A 27090-nucleotide genomic window follows, 5' to 3' on the forward strand; every position below is an offset into this window, starting at 1 on the left:
CAGGACGACTCAGAGCCAGTTGAGAAGTATAGTTAATATAGTGCATTTTTCCATCAGCATTTGATAAAACCCCTATACAGCATCATTCTGTAGCCATTTCAGTCATGTTAATTATATTTAGTAGGCTTTTTATGTTAATCCACGACAAACAGGCCTATAGTGCTGTGAGAAACTTTATACAAAGACAACACCTATCAAATCTATGATGTATGAATTATTAAGCAAGACCGTCACTGTTAAGTTATTTATGAGCTTTAAAGGGGCATTTGTTTTGATAGTATTGGATACCTTTTAATTTGCCAAAGGTGTGACGTACATTTGTTGATATATAATAGCCTAATATAATCCATGAAATATATATTAAAATCTTTATTAAGAACATGACGTTTCCAGTCACCCTGAAGCTTAGTCATGACCTTTTGACTTAAAGTTGTGAGCTGAATTTCATTGTGCAAGAATATAATATCTCACGGTAAATAAAGCACGCATCTGGCCTCTTGAATAAATGAGTCAATGCTTGAGCGCACAGAACTCATTAAATTGCTCCTGTTAGCGTTAATGGGTGTAGAGTTGCATGCAGCAGAACATGAAGGAGTGTGTGTCCTGTGTGTGCACGTGTGTTGTATGCCATGAAGGAACTGTTTGCATTACTCTCTGCTGCCATCTAGTGTCACAAGACCAAAGAGCAAATATATGTGTTGCAGATTTTGAATTCAAACTTGTTAATAAATGAAATCTGTTTCATGAATAAAGTACCAATTTTTAAAACATTTTTATTGTGCAAGATACTAAAGAAGAACTGTGCATCACAGACTCTTTACAGGTCAGTATCACATCAGAGATAAGCAAAGAAAGAGTGTATATTTCTTGAAACATGCATAAAATAATTTTCTACAAAAATGCTGAACATTTACATTTAGCGAACATTTACATTTTCATCTGGTATTTAGGTGTACTTCATTCATTGTAATTAACAGGTGAGATGATCAGTGGTGCTGAATTTATACCTCCACCATTAGACCAAGGGCTTAAAAATGGATAGAGATTCTCAGTGAAAGACTGACCAGTGAAAGAGTAGATGTGAGACTTAGAGTTCACATCATAAAAGGAGACCAGACCGTCCTCATAATCCACAAACACACCCACCTTCTGAAGCTTAACGTTCAGGGACAGAGAGACAGGGGAAGATTCGCAAGCTTTATATTCTTTTTCATTACTCTGCCACAAAGTCCAATTTCCACTCTCAGGGCACAGGTTGAGCGCCCCCTTTCTGTTAATGGATTCTCTTGCCACACCTAAACTCCACTGAGTCTTTCCCTTAACCTGCACCTCAAAATAAAACCTACCAGTCGAAAAGCCTTTGTTTCCCAGGACAATCATATATTTATCAAACCTCTTGTTATGGTTTGGGTGGTATTGCTTTATGTTTCCGTGTCGCACTTTTTTTCCATCTTCAGACAGGATCAGTTCAGGATTAGCTGTGTTAGGATCCAGAGTCACATCCACTGAGAGGGAGAATTTAAATCACAGCATCAGAACAGAAATATTTGTGAATGCTAATAATGGAAAATGAGAATACTGGAAGTCCCTTATCAGATCATTTAAAGAAATAGTGGTAACACTTTACAATCAGGTGTCAATCTGTTAACATAGTTAATGCTTTAAAGGGATCATGTGATGCAATTTCATGTTTTCGTTTGTCTTTGGGGTGTTACAAGCACTTTGTGCATATATAAGATCCGTAAAGCTGCAAATGTTAAAGACTCAAACCCAAAGAGGTATTCTTTCTAAAAGTTAAGACTTAGCCTCACCTTCCTAAAAATGCTCATTTAAAGACGCCCCCCACAAATCTATGTCACGGTGTGGGAATATTTGCATAACACCGCCCAGTTGTATACGCAAATAAAGAAGGCGTAACTTCTATTCTCGCTGTTGTATTGTTGCAGCCGCTATGTTGTGGAGACACTGTGTGTTTCGTTGCGAAAGTGAAAGTACTTTGTTTGGCCTTCCAAATGAGTACACAACTAGAAATCAGTGGTTAAGTTGCATTTACAGCACTGTTCCAGAACAGTACAACGCTAATATTTGAGGGTGCAGCGCATTTCACAGAGAACTGTTTCCTGCGCTTTTCAGAACGATGAGCTTTGTAAAAATCAACGAGTTTTAGAAAGGCGAAGAGGAGCAACAATAATGTACAGTATGTGAATAATAATCTGTTTTTAGAACCTCAAACCATGTAAACACATTGCATTTCACCAAATACACAAAATAATGTTCTTTTAGCAACATCATATGACCCCTTTTAACTAACATGAACAAATAATAAACAATACATTTATTGCACTGTTTATTTATCTTTGTTAATGCTAGTTAATAAAAATACAGTTGTTTATTGTTTCTTCATGTTAGTTCACAGTGCATTAACTGATGCAGGGCTCGACAATAAAGAGTGCCCGATGGCCCGATGGCCCAATCGGGACAGTTGACAAATATGTCACTGGCCTGATTGGGCCACTGCCGCGTTCCCATGAAAGTTTATCATCTGCATGTGTTTTTTAACCTTGATAATTTAAAATTTGAAGCGATGACAGACAAATGGCCTACAAAAGTATTAGCTTTGTAGCTTTAACAATGATCAATACATAATTTATACAGTGGAGACAGATGCACCGATCGACCGGACATATTTCAACCGATCTCCTGTTCTGGGCTTGCACACAAACTGCATACAATCTTCTTTCAAAATGTCTTGTGACGAACTATTTAGACATCTGTTAACAGAGGCCAAAGATGCTAAAGACGAACGCAAACAGAAAAATATACTGTAGCAGGCAGACCAAGATCACGGTGCACAAAGCGCAAAATATTATCCTAAATATTGAAACTGTGGTTTATGAGAATGTATCTGTGAGGGGAACTGACTGACTGTCCGAAATTGGAACGGAGAATTGTACAATTTTATTCGGTATGTCAAATTTTGGTGTCATATAAGGTTATTTATTAAAATAAAATATAACATGAGTCAAAAACAATGATAACAGCAACTATCTAATTTTTTGTGGTAGGGCCTGTGAAAATTTTGACCGGACAAGTAAAAATTTGAAACACTGGCCCGACCGAGCCAGTAGAAAAAATCCTTAGCGTTGAGCCCTGTGATGTTAACAAACACAACTTGTGATTTTTAAAATGCATTAGGAAATGTTGAAATTAACATTAACTATGATTAATAAATGCTGTAGAAGAATTCTTCAGTCCTAGTTCAACTAATGTATTTAACTAATGAACCTTATTGTAATGTGTTAGCAAAATGTTTCACCCAAAAATGAAAAAGATCGGAAAATGTATTCACTATCAGGCCATTCAAGATGTAGATGAGTTGGGAGAAATTGCAAGAAATTTAACAGTACATTACTTGTGAATGGGTGCCATCAAAATTCCAAATAGTTGATAAAAACATCACAATATTTGTAAGGAAAATAACCATCATTAAGGCATTTTAACATTATACTGTTGATTCTGGCCACAATATCCATAATTCACAATAATGCTTTAAAATCCTTCCCCTGTTGTCATCAAAATCCACTAACATATTTGTTTAGAAATGTTTTGGACTGTTTCCATGTGTAAACAACTTTTTTACTGGAGAAACCAATATTATGGATGGGATCTGTATTTTAGAAAGCAGCAGTTTGACATTAAAAACAAGCATGCATCTTTTCACTTCACAAAACATTAATTGATGGACTGGAGTCGTGTGGATTATTATGGTGTTTTTATCAGCTGTTTGAACTCTTATCTTAATGCCACTCATTCACAGGATTCACTGGTGGGCAAGTGACGTAATGCTAAGTTTCTCCAAATCTGTTCTGATAAAGAAACAAACTCATCTACATCTTAGATGACCCGAGGGTGTGTAAATGTTCATTTTTGGGTGAACCATTCTTTTAAGGTACTGTAAGTGTGTATGTGATTGAATAGGATCATACACTGTACCTGCATACTGCTGTATCCTCTTCAACACTGTGACATGCATGACAACAAAAGATGAATAAGATCTTTATTTATGTACAGACACATTTATCAATTGCTTTTAAACATGTCTAGCTTGCATTTGGGATTGAGTAGCCGGACAGAAAGAAGAAATAATACTCTGATACATCAATAAAAAAGAATGCAAAGTTACAACTGTAACAAAAAAACGGCCTTTTTGAAAACTAATTTCCTAAGGTGGATGATTTATGTGTGTTATGAAGTTTGGTCATTCCGTAATTGCTGATATTGTGAAATAAGAATCTGTAAACCCTACCAGTTTGACTGAGTTTCTCATCTAGAGTCTTCTGCAGCTGAGTCAGAGCTCTTCTCAGAGTCTCGACACTCACAGAAGTGTTAATACGGATTCCAGCCCAGATCTTGGAGTCTAAAGGCCTGCACAGGGACGGATAAATCTACAGAAGGATTGAAAGAGAGAAATCTCTCAGCATGTTGAGTGTTATCCTGTGATGTGAGCAGACAGAGAGACACTGACCTGTAGGAAGTGCAGGTGATCTTCAGTGTGTGAGAGCTGCTCCAGCTCAGTGTTTCTCCTCTTGAGTTCAGTTATTTCCTCCTCCAGCTCTTTAATGAGCTCTTCAGCCTGTGTTTCTGCCGCTTTCTGCTTCCGCTCCATCTTCTCCAGCAGCTCAGACTGACATCTCTCAACGGAGCGGATCAGATCAGTGAACAGCTCGATGCTGTCTGCTTTCTCTTTCTCAGTGTTTTTCTAATTAGTCAGATTCATGACAAAAAAAATCAGAGCTTTTCTAAAAGCAGAGTATCTGATAAATCAAATTTATATATACATTTGATTTAAATAAACTTATATAAGCTTACTTTTCTTAGCTTTACTGAGTGCTGGATTTCTTCAATCTTCGTCAGTCTGTCCTGGATCATTTGCTGCACATCTGTCAGAGTCTTTGTAAGCTGACTCTATGGGCAAAGAATAATAATAATAATAAATTAGTATTTAAAATATTTATTTCCAGTAAATCAAAAGAAAGTTTCACAATGCATTTAAAGAAAACAAGAAGTTTTGTAATTAACAGGTGTATAAAACATAAAACATATCAAAATAACAAAGTAAAATGAATTGAAAGATATCCTGAAAAAAATTAGGATTAAATATACTAAGGGACTGTGCATGTTTTAACTTGGTATTTCCTACCTTCTTCTCTTCACTCTCCTGCTCTACAGGAACATTGTTGTGAAACTTGTGTTCGGTCACAGTGCACATCACGCACACACACGTCTGATCATTTTTGCAGAACAGCTCCAGAGGTCTGTTGTGTTTCTGACACAAATGACCCTGCAGGTTTTTTACAGGGTCTATCAGTTTGTGTTGTTTTAAACCTGGAACCCTCAAATGACGCTCCAGGTGAGCCTCACAGAAAGAGCTCTGACACGTAGGGCACGACTTCAGGGCTTTCTGTTTTTTGCCTGTACAGATATCACACAACACCGCAGGTTTTTTCGGCTGTTTTATTTTCAGTTGACTTCTCTTTTTGTAGTAATCTGCAATCTCTCTGAGAGTTGTATTGATCTTGAGCTCAGGCTTTTGGTTGAATGTTTCTTTACAAATTGGGCAGCTGCAGTCATGCCTGTTGTCCCAGCATCCTTTCAGGCAGATTTTGCAGAAGTTGTGTCCACATGGAGTGGAGACTGGATCTGTGAACACCTCCAGACAGATGGAACACTGGAGCTCCTCACTCAGAGAACCAGCTGAAAGGAAGAGATGAGATATAAGTGAGATATAAAAAGTATCAAATATAAGTCTATAATCTGTTATTTTAATAAGAGGGTTACTGACTTACATAGAGATGAATTTGGACTCGTTGTGGATTCTGCTATTGCATTTCCCCTTTTAAATATTTAAATAAATAGTAATAAAAAAAACACATCAGGTCTTGTTTTACAGCAGAAATCTTCACCATTCATAAGAGTCAAATAACACATATATCTTAAAACAAAGATATCTAAATACACTTCCAGTCAAAAGATTTATAATGTTTTTAAAGAAGTCTCTTCTGCTCACCAAGCCTGCATTTATTTCATCCAAAGTACAGCAAAAGAGTAAAATTTTGAAATATTTTTACTATTTAAAATAACTGCTTTCTGTTTGTATATATTTTAAAATATAATTTTTTTCCAGTGATCAAAGCTAAATTTTCAGCACCATTACTCCAGTCTTCAGTGTCACATGATCCTTCAGAAATCACTCCTATATGCTGATTTGCTGTTCAAGAAACAATTATTATTGTTTATCAATATTTAAAACAGTTGAGTACAATTTTTCGAATAAAAAGCTTTTGTAATACTTTTATTTAGATGATAAAGACATTTATAACATTACAAAAGATTTCATTTTTAGATAAATACTGTTCTTCTGAACTTTCTATTCATCAAAGAAACCTGAAAAAAAATCTACTCAGCTGTTTTCAACATCATTTTTTTGCACACCACATCAGAATATTAGAATGATTTCTGAAGGATCATGTGACTTGAGTAATGATGATAAAAATTTGGCTTTAAAATCACAGAAATAAATTACATTTTAAAATGTATTAAAATAAAAAACAGTTGTTTTAAATAGTAAAAAATATTTCAGGATGTTACTGTTTTTGCTGTACTTTGGATCAAATAAATGCAGGCTTGGTGAGCAGAAGGGAATTCTTTAAAAAAACAAAAACAAAAAAAAAAAATCAAAAACTTTTGACTGATAATATGTTTTTCTTTTCAAATAAATAAATACATAAATGAATTAATTAAAATTCATATTACATATTTATATCCCATGTTAACAATACTAATGGGGGAAAAAACCTTTTGTTTTTGGGGGTGAAATTTTCTTGGAAAGACAGTGACAAATTAAAACTTTTTAACCCTTTAAATGTCACTCTCATTTTTGAGCACAGACATACAAATGCACTATCCAGACTTACATTTTTATAATTCATGAATGAAAACATTTTGTAATATGATTTTTAAGTACATTTTCCGTGGAAATGCAATGTCTGATTTTAAAATGCCTTTCAAAGGATAAATTTTGAGAAGGATGAACTTTTGAACTAATATATAATTTCTTATGATTTCTAAATTGTAATAGGGAAAAAGGCAACGAATAAAGTCTTTTGTGACAAAGGTCAGAACTCATGTTATGATGTAGATTTTTCAAGTTGCACTCTTGACATATATTAATCTATTACTTTTGTCACGATTAAATTAGGATTTATTTGTAATATGGTGAAGTAAACTTAGGCGTCCCACAGAGGGGCCGGTGACAGTTAAAGGGTTAAACTATATAAACTAATGGCTGAACATGATCAAATGTAGTCAATCTTGCGTTTTCACTGAGCTGTCTGCTCATATACTTCTTGCTAACGTCTTCAAGATGTAAGAGAAAATGACAACAAACTTTTCAACTTTTTAGAAGCAAGCAAAATTACATACATTTAATATAATTCTGATACCGCTTCAGTGCTGTAACAACACACAACTACATGACACAATGAATTTTTACTCATGATTGCTCCTGGTCTATTTGTTTCCAGGCAGACATAAATCATACATGTACTGAATACAACCACTAACTTTATATTTCTATCACATACCTTTGAGTATCAGCTGTCCTCGGTATCATCTTGCGTACATATGGATAGCTAAACATTTTGTTGTTTAAATGCAAAAAAAGTTGTCCAGATTATTGGTATTCAGTTTCCAGATGGCTAGTTTCATTTCGCTGAAAGTTTCCGCCCACCTACATCAGTCTCATAGCTCCTCCCATATTTTCTTTATATGGAACAGATGAAGTTTTCCTCTGCTGTGGATGCATTTGATACACATCTGTATTCATCTGTATGAGTGTATGAGGGTTTTATATTAGGCCATGAAGAAGGCTGACACAACATTTGTTGTTGGGACCATTTGTTAAGACTTTTCTTCTTTTGATAATCAGTCGGAAGAAATATTTAGGTGGCTGGACATACCAGAACAAAAAGTTCTTCTTTATATATATACTCTGGAACGATCTTCAGTCAGTTGACTGCTGGAGGAAGCCATGACTGAAATAAAAAAATAAGAAATAAAAACAAATCAGTTTCATTGCACTTGCTTACTAGATATTTTGCATATGAAGGGGGAAAACAAGAATGTAATCAGTCATGATTTTAACAACAATACAACTTGAAGAATGCACTTGTGCTTAGCCACGTACACATCACTGTGTTGTAATCTGACTAGAAAGTGGACCCTCCTTGCATCAAATTATTATCTTACATTTTCCCTTAAACTTTTCACCCTATTGTCCCTTATTGACTCTGCATCTGCACCTGTGTAAAAACCTAATCAATTTATAAATTAACCATACATGTGGTGACTGCATGTATTGTTCTGTTATAAGAATAGCAATATGTAAACTGCATAAGGTCAAAGTTCAGCATTTATAGAGATAAATTGCAGTGGGAGTGGCATGTGTGCACTGCACTTTACATGTCTTACTGCATGATCTCTGCTGTCACCACAATGGCTTTGACAATCGGTGAGCGTGTGCAGCGCTTCCTGCTGGTCCTCGTGCCCAGGCTGCTCCTGGCTCTTTTTAAACTGGTCTCACCCGGCACAAAACGACCAAAACATCTCCCTCCAATCAGAAACCCACTGCTTACTCTCTCTGCAGTGCAACTGGCTGAGAAGATACGCAGAAGAGAGGTTAGAGCTTTCATTTGCATTAGTCACAGCTGAGCATTAGAGAATGTATATAAGATGGGTGTTTTGTCATTGTTGTGGAGAAGGATTGAGTTTGTTTTGGTGCTGGCCTGGTTTTAAAGTGGAATAATGAATAAAACATACTATAACCATAACTGCATCAAATCTTACAAGTGATAAAAAGGTTACCCTGTGTATTTTATGTTTAGGTGCCTTTTTGCACATTTAAATAAAAGCTGTCAGAGATGGTTCTACTATGCCAGGCTACAGTGCGCACTACAAGCACCCAACTGAAGTGTAACTTGTTGCTGTAACACTGCCTCCATTCCAAAGGTTTAAATAGTGTTGGCTTTACTGCATATATTTCCCGACTGGACTTAAGTAATCTTGGGTTATCTTGTCAACTTTATCATGGATAATTGTTACAAAGGTCTCTGAAGTGGAAATGATCTGACATAAATCTAGATCACAGCTTAATGCTTTAAACCTTATGTCGAAAGCTCCTACATGTGGAGAAAACATGTGACCCTGGACTACAAAACCAGTCGCATGTAAGCATGGGTATATTTGTAGCAATAGCCAACAATACATTGTATGGGTCAAAATTATTGATTTTTCTTTTATGCCAAAAATCATTAGGATATTAAGTAAAGATCATGTTCCATGAAGATATTTTGTAATTTTCCTACTGTAAATATATCAAAATGTAATTTTTGATTGGTAATATGCATTGCTAAGAACTCCATTTCGACAACTTTAAAGTGTTTTTTTTTGCACTTTTCCTCAAATTTCAGATATTCAAATAGTTGCATTTCGGCCAAATATTGTCCTATCCTACATCACTGGAAATCTTATTTATTTAGCTTTCAAATGATGTATAAATCTCAATTTGAAAAAAATTTACCCTTATGACTGGTTTTGTGGTCCACGGTCACATATATATGTGCTTTTTCAGATTTTTCTGCTTGCAAAAATAACAAATTTAAATATATTATTATTAAATTTATCATTAAAACCAAGCAGTCTCTAAATTGTAACTTGCAAATGTGTTCATGTACCACAAAAAAAATAACATAAATAATTAAAAAAAGCTTATAGGTTTGGAGCAACACGTAAAAAAAAAATGTTCTAATCATTTTCTCACCCCCATGTGATCCAAGAATTTATATACTTTTAACCACAAATGCTGGTCTCGCACCAGCCCGACCTCACACGTTACGTAATCATATTGGAAAGGTCAAGCGTGATGTAGGCGGAAGTACCGACCTAGTGTTTACAAAGCAAACGTGCAAAGAAAGTCAGACACCCTTTACAGAAAAGGTAAAACAACAATGTTGGATGATTTTGAAATTGGAGGAGAAAATGCTGCCCTATCCTACCTTTTTGAACCGAAGTACACATGTGCATAACTAATGCACTATATATATGTTTTTTTTTTTTTTTTTTTTTTTTTTGTTTAGAAAAATTCTGAATGTTTTGTACTTTAGACTACAGGTAGAGCAAAATATAATAAACATAATGTTTAAATGGTCTCTGATACTAGGTGCTTATAAGTCCTAAAACAACAACATTTACAGATTCACCACTGCAGACTGAGCTTGACTAAAAGAACTAGTAATTCTGTGTTTTCGCTAAAATTGAATATTAATCTATTTGATTTGTAAGTTTAGGTTACTAGTGTGGAGGTTGTGCAGGCCTACATTGACAGGATACAGGAGGTGAACCCACTGCTCAATGCTTTGGTCAAAGACAGGTGAGTACACACTTACTTAGTAAGGCAGTAACAATGTTTATGCATGACTGAACTGGACTGAACTGAACTGGACTGAACTGGACATTTCACTATAAATCTACACTATCCTCTCTTTCAGGTTCCCATTCGCCATTCAGGAGGCCGCTCGCGCAGATAAACTAATAGAGGAGGAGAATGGAGGAGAGGAAGTTCTGAGGAACCGATTTCCTCTGCTAGGAGTTCCACTGTCTGTCAAAGAGGCATTCGCTCTACAGGGTACACATCCCATAATGCATACACACAGTATCAGCCTAAATAGGTTTATTTTGAGATTCTTTAATTGGGCTGTAACTAGTGAACACTGCTTGTTGATCCAAGAGGGATAAAATTTAACCACGCTCATGTACCGTCACTCATATACACAAGCTTCCTCATTGTCGAAATTAAGAGAATACTAAAAATGATTCATTTATTGATTATCTGCTCCCACAGGTATGCCCAATTCTGGCGGGTTGAAATCTCGGGGTAAAGTACTTGCCAGTGTGGATGCTCCTTCTGTGGCTCTGTTAAAGAGAGCTGGAGCAATTCCTCTAGGAGTCACCAACACCAGTGAGCTTTGCATGTGGATGGAGTCCAGCAACCACCTCTACGGGATCACCAGTAACCCTTATGACCTCGAGAGGATGTGTGGAGGAAGCTCAGGTCTTGCAAAAAGAAAAAAAATGTGTTTAGCTTAACATAACTTGGTGAAAAGTTGACAAGACATAAACTGTATTACTGTAATAAACAGATTTTTTCTCTGGTAGGTGGAGAGGGAAGTTTAATCGGTGGTGGTGCATCTGTGATAGGCATCGGCTCTGACATTGGAGGAAGTATCCGCATGCCATGTTTTTTCAATGGCATATTTGGCCACAAACCTTCAAAAGGCATGTGTTTTGTTATAGGAACAATCAGAAAAACACATTCATCTTTCTGTTAATAGGAAGAAGGTTGTATCTATCATAAAGAGAGAGAGTTTTATTTGATTTCAGATGTGGTGTCAAATGATGGTCAGGTTCCCCCATGCTCTGGTCTCCAAAATGACTACCTGGGTTCTGGTCCAATGTGTCGCTATGCTGAAGACCTCCTCCCTCTTCTGAAGATTATGGCTGGACCCACTGCAGACAAGTACATCTGACAAAGAAAGATATAAACCTGATAATGCAAATATAATTTTTCTACAAGTCAGTTCTGACGCAAAGTATATATTTTCCAGGCTATCCCTATCAGAAGAAGTGGATCTGAAAAAGTTACGTTTCTTCACAGTAGTAGATGATGGTGGATCTCCACTGACATCTCCACTAGATAACCAGCTCATTCAAGCTCAAAAGAGGGTGAGAACAACATATAATACATAAAAACATAAGCATGAATGCTAATCAGCTGTATTACCTTGTCACATACCAAGTTTACCTTGCAGAATCTGCAAGATGTTAATTATTTTACCAAAATAAGGGGGCATGCTAAAAAATGCATGCTATTTTTTATTTAGTACTGATCTGAATAAGATATTTCACATAAAAGACATTTACATATAGTCCACAAGAGAAAATAATAGTTGAATTTATAAAAACAAGCCTGCTCAAAAGTTTAACTGCCCACTGTTCTTTAGAAAAATCCTTCAGGTCCCACAAATTCTTTGGTTCTTCAGAACTTTTGTGTATTTGAATAATGTACTTTCCAACAATGACTGTAGAATTTTGAGATCCATCTTTTCACACTGAGGACAACTAAGGGACTCAACTTAAGGGTATGCAACTATTACAGAAGGTTCAAATGGTCAGAAGGAAAAACAATGCATTGGGAGCCTGGGGGTGAAAACTTTTGATGTGTACATTTTTCTTATTTTGACTAAATATCATATTTTTTTCCATTTAGTACTGCCCTTCACAAGCTACAGAAGATACTTACATGTTTGCCAGAAGACAAAACAAGTTAAATTTACCCTGTTCACCTCCCAGGTCTAAATGTGTAATGTTTCCTTCTTAAGCGTCAGTGAGCGTTTGAACCTTCTGTAATAGTTGCATATGAGTCCCTCAGTTGTCCTCAGTGTGAATGAAAAAATTAATCTCAAAGTCATTGTTGGAAAGGGTTGTTCAAATACACAAAAATGCTGAAAAACCAAAGAATTTGTGGGACCTGAAAGACCTGAAAGAACAGCAGTTTACCTGTTTAGGACAAACAAGAGACTCATGAACAACCATCACTAAAAATAAAAAAACAAAAAAAAAAAAAAAAAACAGCTGTGGATCATTCAGGTAACAAGTGCATGTAAATTTATGAACAGGGTAATTTTTATAAATTCAACTACTATTTTCTCCCATGGACTATATGTAAACATCTTTTATGTGAAATATCTTATTCAGGTCAGTACTAAATAAAAAATAAGATGCATTTTGTATGATGCCTCTTGTATGATAATTAACATTTTGCAGATTCTGCAAGGTGCAGATAAGACTTCAGCTGTACACAAAGTACTAATGTAAGCATTATTTACAACATTTTAGGGGACTTGTAGTAGCAGTAAAATTATAAAAGGCTTTATTTCTTATTTTTTGTCATTTCTGATCACAGGTGGCTGCACGCTTGGAGGCAGATCTGGGAGTTAAGGTTAAAGAAGTTAGCTTTCCTCAACTCAAATACTCTTTTCAGATTTGGGACACATTCTTGGCTCTACCTGACAAAGATGGCAAGGTGTAGTACCTTAAGCTGCCTTGACATACTAAATAAATTTAAGAAAAATGGTACACTCAGAGAATTAGAGCAAGTTTGAGTGTTTGTGTTTATTCCAGCCTCCACAGCCTTTTGTTGAGCAAATGGCAGATGGAGGCTCTGTGTGGCCTGTTTGGGAGCTGATAAAAAGGATATTTGGAAGATCTGAGCACACTCTGGCTGCTATTGGTAAACTCTAACTAGCTTTATTTATTCTATTTCAGGTAATGAACATGTATTGTTATTGTTTTAGTTTAAATAATCCTGACTGTAAAACTGATCTACATACTGTATAGAGTTTGGCAAATGGTCATGTTTTAACTGTGGTTGTCCAGGGTTATTAGGATAACTGGGTGTTGTTCTTGCTTGACTTACTGCCGGACATGTATTTCCCTTTTGGCTGATTTCAGGTTTGGCTCTAATGCAGAGTTCTCACAGCTCTAAGCCATCGCAGTTCATCCTGAAACAGAAGGAAGAGCTGCAGAAAGAGATAGACGATCTGCTTGGAACAGATGGAGTGCTGCTGTTCCCCTCTCATCCTATTCTCGCACCCAAACACCACCATGCGCTTTTTACTCCATTTAACTGCGGTTACACAGGTAACAGTTGCTAAAGTTTTACTGGATTACAATGACAAGTTACTAAAGAGACCTAAAGAGATTAAGAGCCATTATAAACTAAGAGTGGTCAAACAAAAATAGACTATAATGTTGAAGTCAATCAATCAATACAGATGCAGCAGCGATTTCACCTATTTCTAGGGATCCTGAACATCCTAGGGCTGCCGGTGACGCAGTGTCCACTGGGTTTGAGTAAGGAGCGATTGCCGTTGGGCGTCCAGGTGGTGGCTGGGAAGCTTCAAGACCATCTGACCTTGGCTGTGGCGCTCTACCTGGAGAAGGCTTTTGGAGGCTGGGTCGATCCTGGAGTGGTTTGAGCACTGAAGACACTGGAGGAATTGCTGAGGCTATCTCTGAAACTAATGCTGAAATAGACGAACTCAACCCAACACAGCCTGATCCAAATTTAAAGGGACAGTCACCCAAAAATTAGGTCATGTACTCACTCTCATATATTTCTAAATCTGTAGTAGTTTTTTCTGTCAAATAAAAAATTGCTGATAACCAAACAATTTTGGTGTCCACTGAAAGCACAAAAAAAAGTATCAAAATATCTTCATGTTCCACAGAAGAAAGTCAGTTATAAAGATTTGGATCAACATTAGGGTAAGTAAAAGATTACAGAAACTTTAATTTTGGGGGAACTATCCCTTTAAGACAAATAAGTGGTTATGTGCTGTTTTAGTCAGTATTTAGACATGACTTGCAAGATAAAGTGTAATCATTTTAGCAAATCTATACAAGCAGATTTATTAACAAATATAGCTGCAAGGAGCGATTACCGGGGTTCAAGCGCTTTAAGGCATTTAAGCACATATGAAAAAATACATTATTTAGCAAGCCTGTAACCACCAAATGAATGATTTAAAAAAAGCATTTTTGGCAAATCCAGGTAATTTACCATTGAAATATTATGTTTTTTTTTTTAAACATTTATGACACTTATACCACCAGCTGTGGTCTGATCTCCTTAAAAGTTTTTATGCTTGTTCAGAATCACCTATCGCATGTGCTTAGCAGGTTTCCGTAAGTTTTGAGTTTTTCTTTAGGCTTTATAGAATTTTGAGTAAATTTGGACAGGCCCCTTTTGTAAACGACCCCGTTATAGCTTCCCAAAGGGTAAATTTTGATTTTTTTTGTTGATAATTATTGGCCTAGAGAGTCCAGAGAATTGTACTGCAGTGTTTTTTCCAGACTGAGCAAAAAACCTAAGACTAGTTTGCAAAAGTTGTTGTTGTCTTCTCAATCAATTAACAAACAATTTGATTGACAGCAGTGGTTCTAGAAGCAAAGCTGTCTGGAATAAGGAGTTCTATCTTATGATACGAATATGGTGCATATATGCGAAAACCGCGCAACGTACAATCGTTTATGCCAGGGGTCACCAAACTTGTTCCTGGAGGGCCGGTGTCCTGCAGAGTTTACCTCCAACTTTCCTCAACACACCTGCCTGGAAGTTTCAAGTATACCTAGTAAGACCTTGATTAGCTGGTTCAGGTGTGTTTGATTAGGGTTGGAGCTAAACTCTGCAGGGACACCGGCACTCCAGGACCAGGTCTGGTGACCCCTGGTTTGTGAGTTGAACAGGCCCACCGAGTTTAGTTACGATCAGCCTCTGTTAACCTTGTCTAAAAGATGCTCAAACTTCGTCGGCCGTGTTTTTTGAGATATGCAAATGTTGGACCAAGACCGTGTGCACCAATTTTCATGTTGATAGGACAAATGGCTATTTTTGTTTTTTCCCTCTTAGAGATCCACCAAGAGGCCAAGCTTTGTGATACATTTCCTGTGATCTCAAATTGAGCTCTTATATAAGTGTTCTGAGTTTGGCAAATATGTGACCCTGGACCACAAAACCAGTCTTAAGTCACTGGGGAATATTTGTAGCAATAGCCAAAAACACATTGTATGGGTCAAAATTATTGATTTTTCTTTTATGCCAAAAATCATTAGGATATTAAGTAAAAATTGTGTTTCATGAAGATATTTTGTAAAATTCCTACTGTAAATATAGCAAATCTTAATTTGTGATTAGTAATATGCATTAGTAAGAGCTTCATTTGGACAACTTTAAAGGTGATTTTCTCAATATTTTGATTGTTTTGCACCCTCAGATTCCAGATTTTCAAATAGTTGTATCTTGGCCAAATATTGTCCTACCCTAACAAACAATATATCTATGGAAATATTATTTAATTGGCTTTTCGAAAATTTTACTGAAATTGCCCCTGCCCCTTTCAAACTTTTTGGTATCCCTTTGCCACGTTGAGTCGAAAGTTTAACTTTTTGATAACTACTGATATTCACTATGCAGAGTATATCTGCACTAGCTTGGTTTCAATCAGGTGAAAAACCTAGGACTAGTTCACAAAAGTAGGCGTTTTCAAAAAATGCAGAAAACCCGAAATAAATTTTAAAAATCGAATTGGACGCATTTTGTTGTACCAAGGATTCCAATGTCATAAGTCACTTGAGAATGCGACTGATGGTTTAGGAATTATGAGCGATTAAGTACTTTTGATTGCTGAAGTGCCCCTTTCAGGTTGACTGGGGCGAGCCCTGGTCACGTTGTCTGCGGTGCGAGTACTACCATCTCTCCAATTTTCAAGTCTCTACGACTTACGGTTTGGTCTGCATCAATCAGTTTTACGTGGAGATTGCTGATCCATTACCATTCTAACAATTACAATAGGATTTTAGCGCTACGTGCCTGAACCCCTAAATATGAATGCCTAAGGGCTTTTCTAGCTAGTCTTTTGCATCCTACCTAGTTTCAGCCAAACAAAAAAAAAAAACACTGCGCGCTGAATGCTGTCTTTAAGGTAGACCCTGTCATGAAGAATGAAAGTCAAAGTGAGATGGGCAGAACACATTTTCACTCAATTCAAAAATACTTAGCTATTGTTATTGCTATTGCATAACGAATGTAACAAAACCATTCAAATACCTTAAAGTTAAGGTGTATACTGACAATTCAAAACCAGTTGCAAAGTAAGGATGAAAACACTCATATTGTGTCTCACTTTTGCACACAGATAAAATGTAAAAATAAGTAGCAACAACTAGAAGGTTGTTAGAAAGGCAGTGATTCAGTTGTGACTGTGGTTGTGCAGTGCAACATAAATCAATAGTATTTACACTAAACCTTAAGCAAACGACTCATTCAAAACTGGACACGTTTTCATTTATTTCCTCCTTTTTTAAAAAAATAACGTTCTTGAAAAGTACTAAACAGAAAATAACCTGTTTTACACTTTGTTTATTGTTTTCATTTCTCTTTTTTTTCCGTCCAAGGAGGAACTTGAAAACATTTGAAACATTCTCAGTGTGAAAACACACAGACAGGTTTTTTTGTTTCGTTCGTAGGACAATGTAATTGTATGTTTGTACCCTTTTAAGATCTCTTAATAACGTGTCAATCAAAAGTAGGTTAAGACACAAACTAACAAGCCCCGCCTCAATTTCGCCTCATTTCCCAGACACTAAGAAATCTGAAATGGGCCTAAAAACGAGAGACGATACAAACATTAACAAAATGATAAAGAAAACAGCTGTCTTATAAGAGGTCCCTGTCTTTGGCAACGCAGGAACAGAGATAGGACATGAGGTCAGCCAAACAGGACGTCCTTTTCAACTGTCTGAAACCAACATCCAGAAATTCACTAGCGCACATTCCCAATACACCTCAGAATTTGGCCCGTAAATATGTACATTCCAGCGCATGTACATGAAACTTGTATTTTAAGCACTCCTCAGGTGGCGCTGAAGAGGGGTGCATGAATGTGTACATATGTCTATGTAAACGCGCTGAGCAAGTGTGTGTGTTTGTTAACCCAGTCCTCCTCAGGAGACGTTGGTTATGGGTTTGTATTTCTTGAGGCGGGTCCATTGCCCAGTAGAGTAGTTCATCTCAAACACTGTGTCCACCAGCATGGTGGTGCTGCCGGTTCCATCCGCTTTAGGCAGTACTTCTGTGTGCTCGCTCAGTTTGATCTGAATGATGTCACCCTGCTCTGGACAGGGGTTTTCTGTTGGGAGGAAAGGACAGACAAACATTAGAAGGGTCATTCAGAAAATAGAGGAACAGTTAGATGAAAAAAAAAAAATCTGATGAAATCAAACCCAGAATACCTCGAGATCCTGCCATGAAGCCCAGGATGAGGGCTTTTTCGGGCCGTGTAACTTTGTTTGCAGTCTTGAACATTTCCTGCGCAGCATACATCTGTTCTCTCTGTGGGGAACCGCACACGCAAGATAAAAATTAAACTTCCCAGATTGTACACTATCATTCCAAGTTTGGGGTTAGTAAGACTAATATGAATACTTCTATTCGGCAAGAATGCATTAAATCGATCACAAATGACAGTAAAGACATAATATTAGAAAAATAACTCTATTTCAATTAAATGCTGTTCTTTAGAACTTTCTATTCATCAAAGAAACCAGGAAAAAAGTACCACTGTGAAATTTGAAAAAATACTGTAAAATATTAAAATCACAGGAATAAGTGATACACCACCAGTCAAAAGTTTTTGAACAGTAAGATTTTTAATGTTTTTTTAAATAAGTCTCTTTTGTTCACAAAGCCTGCATTTATTTCATCCAAAGTACAGCAACAGCAGTAATACTGTTAAATATTTTTACTATTTAAAATAACTGCTTTCTATTTGAATACATTTTAAAATGTAATTTATTCCTGTAATCAAAGCTACATTTTCAGCATCATTACTCCAGTCTTCAGTTTCACATGATCCTTCAGAAATTATTCTAATATGCAGATTTGCTATTCAAGAAACTTTTTTTTTACTTTGTATTTATCAAAGAAACCTGAAAAAAAATCTACTCCGCTGTTTTCAATAATCATAATAAATGTTTTTTTGAGCAGCAAATCAGAATATTAGAATGAGTTCTTAACTAGACTAATGTAATGATGCTAAAAATTCAGCTTTGAAATCACAGGAATAAATTACATTTTAAAATATATTCAAATAGCAGTTATTTTAAATAGTAAAAATATTTCACATTTTTACTGGTTTTGCTGTACTTTGGATCAAATAAATGCCGGCTTGGTGAGCAGAAAAGACTTCTTTAAAAAAATCTTACAGTTCAAAAACTTTTGACTGGTAGTGTATTTTAAAATATTTTGTAAATAGAAAACAGTAAACTTAAATTCTAAGAATATTTCACAATACTACTGTTGTTACTGTATTATTGACCAAATAAAAGCAGTCTTTATAAGCAGGACACTTTTAAAAAAATTCATTCTCATGCCGTTCCAAACCCGTAAGACCTTCGTTCATCTTCATAAAATTAAGGTTGAACCACTGATGTCACATGGACTATTTTATCAATGTCCTTACTACCTTTTTGGGCCTTGAACATGTCAGTTGCTTTGCTGTCTACGCAGGATCAGAAAGCTCTCGGATTTAATCCAAAATATCTTAATTTGTGTTCAGAAGATGAATGAAGGTCTTACAGGTTTGAAACGACATGAGGGTGAGTAATTAATGACAGAATTTTCATTTTTGGGTGAACTATTAGAGTGAACAATTTCATTTCTACAATTTTTCAGTTTTAAAAACATCTATTAATTAAATTTTAGAATAAAACCGTTGTGTCGTAACATTTAAAGCAGAACAGTTCAGTAAAATATTATCACATCTATAATTCCGAGAGGTTTTTACCGTGAGGGACAGGTTCTTTTTGGCTGGGTTTGTGGGGGTGCTGGCGTAGGTGCAGGCTGGGCTGCTGTGGTGGGCGGCTGCGTGGGCATGTCCGGCTGTGCTGCTGTGGCGGCTGGGGGCGGGGCATTGTTGGTGGGCGTGCTAGTTGGCGTAGTGGGTGAGGTGGGGGCCGTGGGACTGGCAGTGCTGGCATTATACATGGGCGGCCGCTGTTTAAACTGGCCGGGTAATGAAGCAGAAGCGGCACTCGGGGCAGACGACTCCTCTGTCTGCCGGTTTGTAGTTTCACGCCCTGAACCACCTGCGTTTGCTAAATATTAAAGCAAAAAAAATGGAGTTGTAAGGTCTTTAAGCTTAGTTTCCAGTTAATATCAGTTGTGTCTAATTAAACAATCTTCTACTGTAGCTAATTCCTTTGCAACCACCCCATCCTGCATCTGTCGATGGCTCACCTGGCTGTGTCTCTGAGCTGGGAATATAAGACGAGGAAGGAACCATGCTGGGGGTGGCAGGAAGGTAACTGGTTGACGGCAGGGCGCTCTCGTTGTTTAGCGCCCCAAGTTTCTGTTGTAAGGAAAGGAGAAAAAGATCTGAGTTTTTGTTCTGACCCACATTCACAGCATCCATCATACGGCTGATAAGATTTTCAAAACTACCTGTGTGGACACCAGGCCAGCTGCGTAGTCTGGTGTTGCGTTCTCCACCACCGCCTCTTCTTTGGCCGCCTTTTCTCCAGCTTCTGTGTCTAAATAAGACCAATAACAAACATTGTAACTACAAACATACAACACAGAGGGGTGTAGGCTGGGCTTGAAGTCAGTCAGTTCAGAGGTGCACAGTCTATATCACCAAATAATCTTCTTGAACTTACCCAAAGTCTTTCTTCTCCTCTTAGCTTCTCTGCCAGCTCCTACCATATCCAACTCAGATATATCCAACAACTGCAAGAAAACACACAGTTACATAACCTGACAATATAAAACAGAGATGACACGCATACTAAGAATGTAAAATTCAGTTCATGATTCATAATTCCAGGTGTCACTTCAGTTATTTTACAACTTATTGCCAGACAGTTACCTTGACTCCCCTTTCCTTGCGCAGGGGTGTGCGGGCAGGGGCGATAGGGGTTCTGTTACTGGGAGGGCTGAACATGCTTGGGGTGGTAGGGCTGCGGAATGGTGCTTTGGGAATGCCCTTCAGAGGTGCTGAAAGTAGGCAGACAATCATTATTAGCAAACTTAGGTGTTGTTAAGAGAATATATGTACACTGCTGTTCAAATGTTTGGGGTCAGTAAGATTTTTTTGAAAGTCTCTTATGCTCACCAGGGTTGCATTTTATAATTATACTGTGAAATATGACTAAAATGTAACATTGCTGTTAAAACAGAAGTTTCCATTTTAATACATTTTAAAATGTAATTTATTCCTGTGATGACAAAGCAGAGTTTTCAACAGTCTCTGTGTCACTCTTTCAGTCACATGATCCTTCAGAAATTATTGCAAAATGCTGAAAGATTTTTTTTTTATAATTATTAGTGATGAAAACAGTTGTGCTACTTAATATTTTTGTGGAAGCTGATTGTTTTTTTCAAATGTCTTTAATAAATAATAAAAAAAATGAATACAACAGCATTTATTTAAAATATTTGTAACATTGTAAATGCTTTTACTAGGGATGCATGATACTGGATTTTTGTCGATATCCAATATTTTTCACCTCATTCTGGCCAATAGCCGATGCTGTTACTGATATATTTCATTTTGTTTGGAAATTTTTAATTTTGCTTAGTTTTTAACAATAACTTTTTTTGTTAGAGTTAAATAAAGTTCTTTTATTATGAAAGTACATTGAAGCATTAAAAATAACTATAAAACTACATATCACTCGCTGCATTTTTTTTGTCTGAAAAATGCAGAGATCATTTTAACATTTTATTTTAAGATTTAACGTGCAGATGATCTAAAGTTGTAAAAAGTAGTTCTAAAGTAGTTTGAAGCCCCATTTAAACTGCATTTTGGAAGTTCAAACTTGGGGAACCATAGATGTCCACTACATGGAAAAAAATGCTGAAATGTTTTCCTCAAAAAAATAATTTCTTTACGACTGAAGAAAGACATGTACATCTTGGATGACAAGGGGGTGAGTACATTTTCTGTATATTTTTGTTCTGGAAGTGGATTTTTCCTTTCATGAACAAAGCAGTATATATAAAATTGTTAATTTACAAGTGTCATGTTTGTGATTTTTTTAGTTTATCTAAGCTATAGCTTCTGACCTTTGAATCAAAACATACTCATGATTTTATGACATCAATTACAGCTTTACTATGAGACACACAGTCTGAATGATATTTGTATTTTACTTTCATTTTATTAGAAGTACGGAATTAAAATTGGGGAGAGGCTGCCACCACTGCTGCACATGCTATTACTGTTTACTCTATCACACGCCGAACATGTCATTCTGTACGTGCATTCTCAGATTAAATGCAGTGATCCAAAACTATGTGAATCTAATCATAATTCAGGCAAAACTTTGCATCAAGAATAAGCCACACAGCTGACGTGATCTAACCACTAACACACACTGAGCACATTATTCCTCTTATCTGCAAGACATATCTGCATAATTTTTCATTTCGGGCTGATGCAGATTAATATGCAATTTAATATGTTTTTGCTAAGTAAAAGTTTCAGCTTCTTTCAAACAAATTACCCCAACAATTTAGAAAGGAAATGTAAAAAAATTACCCATATTAAAAAAAATAATAATAATACATTTTTATCCAACTACTTCCAAAGTATTTTGGTGGATGTACGAAGTCCATTCTTCTCAAGTTCATCACTTATCAACTATGGACATCTATGGGCTAACGTTGACACGGAAATTGACACTACATTTATAGCTATCGTCACTAACGCTGTATTTATTGTTGTATCATTTCAAAAATAAAACCTACGATGTGATATTGTTATCTAATGGAATGCCATTGATAAATTTCTCTGTGTATACATGTATATCTTACTTGTTGTGTCAATCTTCTTAACTAGACCTCTTCCTTTGGAGTGGAACGGCACTCCTGCTGTTTTCTTTAACTGCTGGGCAGTCTCTGTGGCTATAACAAATATAATGAATATGAAACAGTGACAAACATGACAATCATCACACAAACTGTATGATAAACTCTTGTTTTAAAATACTTGAATGCCTCCACACTGAAAATCACAAATCTGGTGCAAAGAGTTCATAAACACACTTACATTTCTGAAGCAGTTCAGCTCTGAGCGTAGCACTCTTGGGTTTCCTCTTGAGCTGGAAGTGCTTGATGGGTGGAGTGAGTGGCCCCACCAGCGTGGTCAAAGCACTCTTGTTTAGATACTGACACTCCAGAGGCAACATCGACGACGCTTCACATTCATTTACTGGACAGAGGAGCAAATAAACAACAAGTCTCAGCAGATGCTTTCTTAGCAAAGAGCATATTGCAAGTGAAAGGTTAGTGAGATTACTCAGAACCTCAAACCAAACAAAAAATCCCAGTCAAATAGATTTGGTCACTGTTACATTAATATATAAAGGTAGGCAATTATCAATCATGAAAAAATAAAAATATATATATATATATATATATATATATATATATATATATTCCATATTTAAATATTGCTCCAGTTTTAATAATGCTATTGGTTACAAAGGAATTGTGGTCAGCCCTTTGAAGTCAGTTAATAAATACAGTATGTTATGATTTTTTGTCCAGGGCAGTAATACAGTGCTTAGAAGTCTGTTAACTTAATTTTTAACCAGACACACTGTTTTTAAAACGTGATGCACTTTACACACAGTGCACCTATTAAAGACGCCTGTCTGATACACATACACAAAGACCAACAATGAGCTGATAAATGAACCAAAATGTACATCCCTAATGCACGTCTTTTACGTGACTTTTTTTTAACATGCCAAGAAGAGACAATTATTAAGCTAGAAATGATTTACAACAGCCTTTGACCCTCTTCTAACACCATCCGCAATCATTGATTTCAGACAGACCTTTTTCACGTAGCTCTCCAAGTATGTCCTGTACATTAGGGTTCTGCTCCTCCAGGTCAAGGTTTAGTGAGCCGGTCTCAGGAAATGATTTTAGGATGTCGGCCACCATTAACACCCACGGCTCAGAGTCCACGGTGGCCAACTGAATGATCTCTGACAGAGCCTCCTTCATCTGGAATATTAAGGAACAACAGAAAGAGAGAGAGTGAGTTAGACATTTATTTAACCTAGTCAGTAATCAGTCTGTAAATGAGCGGCACTGGAGTTTGCCTCATACGGTAAAGAGATCATTCCACCATTGTTTACATTATTGCTATTGTATATTTCCTTCCTTCTTAGTTCCCTGAGGCAAAAAGTACAGACAGAATCATGACAGAATTCCAGGCTAATTTAAGTGAAACAACAGACAAGGAAACTATATTTTTAAACAACTTAAATTCAATATTCTATACAATTTAGTATTTTGTAAGTTTGCAGATGTTTTTCCCTAAATTATATGGCACTAAAACAAAAACTTGCTTTATTACTTCATGCATTTGACCATAAAAGCCATTAAATGTTAGCCAATAAAACTCTCACTAATAAATAAATAAATATCAGATGGTATTTTCAGGTTTAGCTTTACAAACATTGCAAACATTATTTCCCACTTTTTTGTATTTCGTTGGAAAAAAAGACCTTTATACAGGCTAATTCTGTGAATGTTTTGCCCACATCGTATATGAATGTGCTTTTGTGTGAGTAAAGATTAATTTGTTTCTTCAGAAAGTGATCAAATCAATCAATATAATCCAAGACTATCCACATACATACACTAGTCAAAAGTTTTTTGAAAAAAGTGTTTTTAAAGAAGTCTCTTCTGCTCACAAATCCAAAATACAGCAAAAACAGTAAAATTTTAAAATATTTATTTTTACTATTAATCATTACTCCAGTTACATGATCCTTCAGAAATCATTGCAATATTCTGATTTTCTTTTCAAAAAACATTATTATTATGATGATGATGATGATGTTGAAAACATAAGTAGATTTTTTTCAGGTTTCTTTGATGATTAGAAAGTTTAGAAGAACAGCATTTATCTGAAACAGAATCCTTTGTAACATTATAAATGTCTTTACCATCATTTTTGATCAATTTAAAGCATCCTTGCTAAATAAAAGTATCAATTCCCTCAAGAAAAAAAAAGTTTCTTGAACAGCAAATCAGCATATTAGAATGATTTCTAAAGAATAATGTGATGCTAAAGACTGGAGTAATGATGCTGAAAATGTAGCTTTGATCACAGGAATAAATTACATTTTAAAATATATTCAAATAGAAACTTTTTTTTAATTATTAAAAATATTTAAAAATAGTACTGTTTTTGCTGTAATTTGGATCAAGTAAATGCAGGCTGGGTAAGCAAAAGACACTTCTTTAAAAAAAAAAATCATTAAAAATTTTAGTAGTCTGGTAGTGTATGTTACAGTATTTTTTTGATACATGTTTATTTTATATTTTCACATTTTAGATTTTGGACACCTAATGTTATTAATTACTTAGTGCCTTATTTTAATACTATTTTGTTGTTGTTTATTATTGCAATATTGTATATTGCTTTCCGTGCCGTTACACACAATACTTTGGCAACACTGTTTGTAAAACAACCTTTTCAATAAAGAACTTGAAAGTTAAACGGAAAATTGAGTGGAGACTTCAACTGCAAAACCATAGTTTCCGCCAAAAACGTTACTACTGTAATTTTTTAAATGACAACAGTAGTTAACACAAAGTTACCACAGATTTAGAGTACTAATAATGATTGGACCAACTGTGGCATTTTGGCGGAAACTATAGTTACCATGGTACATTTTCTAAGGGGGGCGTCCAAACATAGAAATAAACTCCAATAATAACACGGCAGTAACACTCGCAAAGTTGACAGCGTGTTTACATAAAGGAGGCTAGCAAGTTAGCTCAAGCCCAGAGGCTGAAGACAGACAGCAGCCTGAGCAGAGCTCTGCTGGAGACTGACATGATCCAGACAGCAGCTGCAGGGGTCTCATGGTGGAAGCCATGTTATTACACATGCAACAAATACGTGTCAACAACATATCACACAAATACTACTAACAAACAACATGCCACCGCAATAAAGCATGCCACGCTCGGAAGTTAAGAGAGTTTGTGTGTGTGCAGCAGCAGAAGGACTGAGTCCTGCAGTCGCACCTCATCCACGGTCCTGCGCGGGAGGTGCAGCATCCCCAGCAAGAGTTTCAGCTTCACCGGAGGCGACAGACTGGAGAAACACAGCCGTATGTTGTCGATGACCGACACGGTGAGTAGAGAAGCAATGCTCGAAGGTGTCCATAGCTCGTCTGTCGATCCCAGTTTGTTGTGGAGCCACAGGCCGGTGTCGCTCTCCCTCATCGACGCCATCTTGGAAAAAGACGAATAATGAGATCGGGCATTTTAACAGGCTACCTAAGAAAACACACACACGCACAAATGAGCGCTAGGACCCGTGTGACCACAACGAAAGAGAAACTTTTAGGGCAAAATCATATAGTCAGTTTGTTATCTGAGTTTTAAGTGATTTGCGTAATTTGCCCCCCTGTTTATCTATATTTGTTTCTCTTGTGTTTTTTTCTGTATTTGGTTTTGGCGCTGTGTTATGTTTGGCAATGTACGAACACTTGGCTATGAGCCCTTGGCATATGTTTTGTTTACAACACGTAATCGATTCATAACAATACAAATATGTTTTTATTTATCAGTGCTAATTTGTTATGTGAATTTAATAAAAAAAAATTCTCCAAATTAGGAGATTTTGTTTTCACGACTACTTTTATTGATGTTTCCTTAATTTAACTGATGAGTGTTATTCAGATTTTTCTTATTAGCTTTTTTTTCTTATTAGTAACCTATCATGAATGTGAAATTTGGTGAAAATTATGCTGTTATGGCAAATAGCATACATCTAAAATATCTAAAAATATCTTTTATATTTGCTTTTTATTACTGCTTTAAAATGTGCATATATATTCCTTTTTTTCTTTTTAGTTCCATCACACAAAGACACAAGGCAAACATAGGGCAACGTTGCACATTTTAAAAACATGCAAAACAGAACAACAACAATAAAAAAAATCAAAAACGTAAATAAATAGATGACGGGATAAAAAAAAAGTTCCATACATTAGGGCAGTTACATACATTTTAAAAGCTTTAGAATTTGTATTGTTTTAATAAGCTTCTTATTTTCATTTTAAGTTTCATATTAGTTTCAAAATATATTTTAAGACCAGTGTTACAAATTGTAATGAATTACCTTTGACTTATGACTTTATCATGAGGTTCTAAATTAAGGCTTGTTTAATTTTTTGTTGTGCCTATTTTAAAGTCAACCCAAAATGAAACAAAAAAATGTTCAAAAACTTATATTAGTACGTTCAAAACGAGAACGGTCGGAACCCACGTGACCTGCGGTAGCCAATCAGAAAGAAAAACGTCGCCTGGGCGTAAAAAGA

The 27090-nt window shown here is 36.0% G+C and overlaps 3 protein-coding genes across 3 annotated transcripts; 1 reads left to right on the plus strand and 2 right to left on the minus strand.

Annotated features, from left to right (window-relative positions):
* Positions 1 to 748: 748 nt before the first annotated feature.
* btr09 (bloodthirsty-related gene family, member 9) lies at positions 749 to 7779 on the minus strand. Its single transcript, XM_051116115.1, has 8 exons — positions 7644 to 7779; positions 5847 to 5893; positions 5201 to 5754; positions 4870 to 4965; positions 4526 to 4759; positions 4307 to 4445; positions 3994 to 4020; positions 749 to 1505 (listed from the first exon to the last, which is right to left on the minus strand). The coding sequence occupies exons 1-8, from the start codon at positions 7697 to 7699 to the stop codon at positions 958 to 960; spliced, it is 1701 nt and encodes a 566-aa protein (XP_050972072.1). The 5' UTR covers positions 7700 to 7779; the 3' UTR covers positions 749 to 957.
* A 774-nt stretch (positions 7780 to 8553) lies between these two features.
* Positions 8554 to 14300, plus strand: faah2b (fatty acid amide hydrolase 2b). Its single transcript, XM_051116116.1, has 11 exons — positions 8554 to 8736; positions 10404 to 10486; positions 10605 to 10741; positions 10958 to 11167; positions 11272 to 11391; positions 11497 to 11632; positions 11721 to 11838; positions 13079 to 13198; positions 13297 to 13405; positions 13627 to 13815; positions 13978 to 14300. Exons 1-11 carry the CDS (start codon positions 8554 to 8556, stop codon positions 14151 to 14153), a joined length of 1581 nt encoding a protein of 526 aa, XP_050972073.1. The 3' UTR covers positions 14154 to 14300.
* Positions 14301 to 17075: 2775 nt separating this feature from the next.
* Positions 17076 to 26069, minus strand: nelfa (negative elongation factor complex member A). The gene is given in 12 exon segments (XM_051115675.1): positions 17076 to 17864; positions 17968 to 18067; positions 19521 to 19544; positions 19547 to 19830; positions 19973 to 20084; positions 20177 to 20265; positions 20392 to 20461; positions 20601 to 20728; positions 22550 to 22639; positions 22785 to 22946; positions 23578 to 23749; positions 25790 to 26069. Coding segments are annotated over 12 exon segments (1626 nt in total). The 5' UTR covers positions 26000 to 26069; the 3' UTR covers positions 17076 to 17679.
* Between the last annotated feature and the right edge of the window lie 1021 nt (positions 26070 to 27090).

This window comes from Labeo rohita, chromosome 7 (assembly GCF_022985175.1).
Source record: "Labeo rohita strain BAU-BD-2019 chromosome 7, IGBB_LRoh.1.0, whole genome shotgun sequence".
NCBI lineage: Eukaryota > Metazoa > Chordata > Actinopteri > Cypriniformes > Cyprinidae > Labeo > Labeo rohita.

Excerpts from the sequence above, each read along its gene's own strand:
- btr09 (XM_051116115.1), bottom strand. The coding sequence starts at position 7,699 with ATGTTTAGCTATCCATATGTACGCAAGATGATACCGAGGACAGCTGAT. Across the intron at positions 4,760-4,869 it reads ACTCAGTAAAGCTAAGAAAA|AAAAACACTGAGAAAGAGAA; the intron begins GTAAGCTTATAT and ends CTGACTAATTAG. Across the intron at positions 4,446-4,525 it reads ATCACCTGCACTTCCTACAG|ATTTATCCGTCCCTGTGCAG; the intron begins GTCAGTGTCTCT and ends ATCCTTCTGTAG.
- faah2b (XM_051116116.1), top strand. The coding sequence starts at position 8,554 with ATGGCTTTGACAATCGGTGAGCGTGTGCAGCGCTTCCTGCTGGTCCTC. Across the intron at positions 10,487-10,604 it reads AATGCTTTGGTCAAAGACAG|GTTCCCATTCGCCATTCAGG; the intron begins GTGAGTACACAC and ends CCTCTCTTTCAG. Across the intron at positions 11,168-11,271 it reads GATGTGTGGAGGAAGCTCAG|GTGGAGAGGGAAGTTTAATC; the intron begins GTCTTGCAAAAA and ends TTTCTCTGGTAG.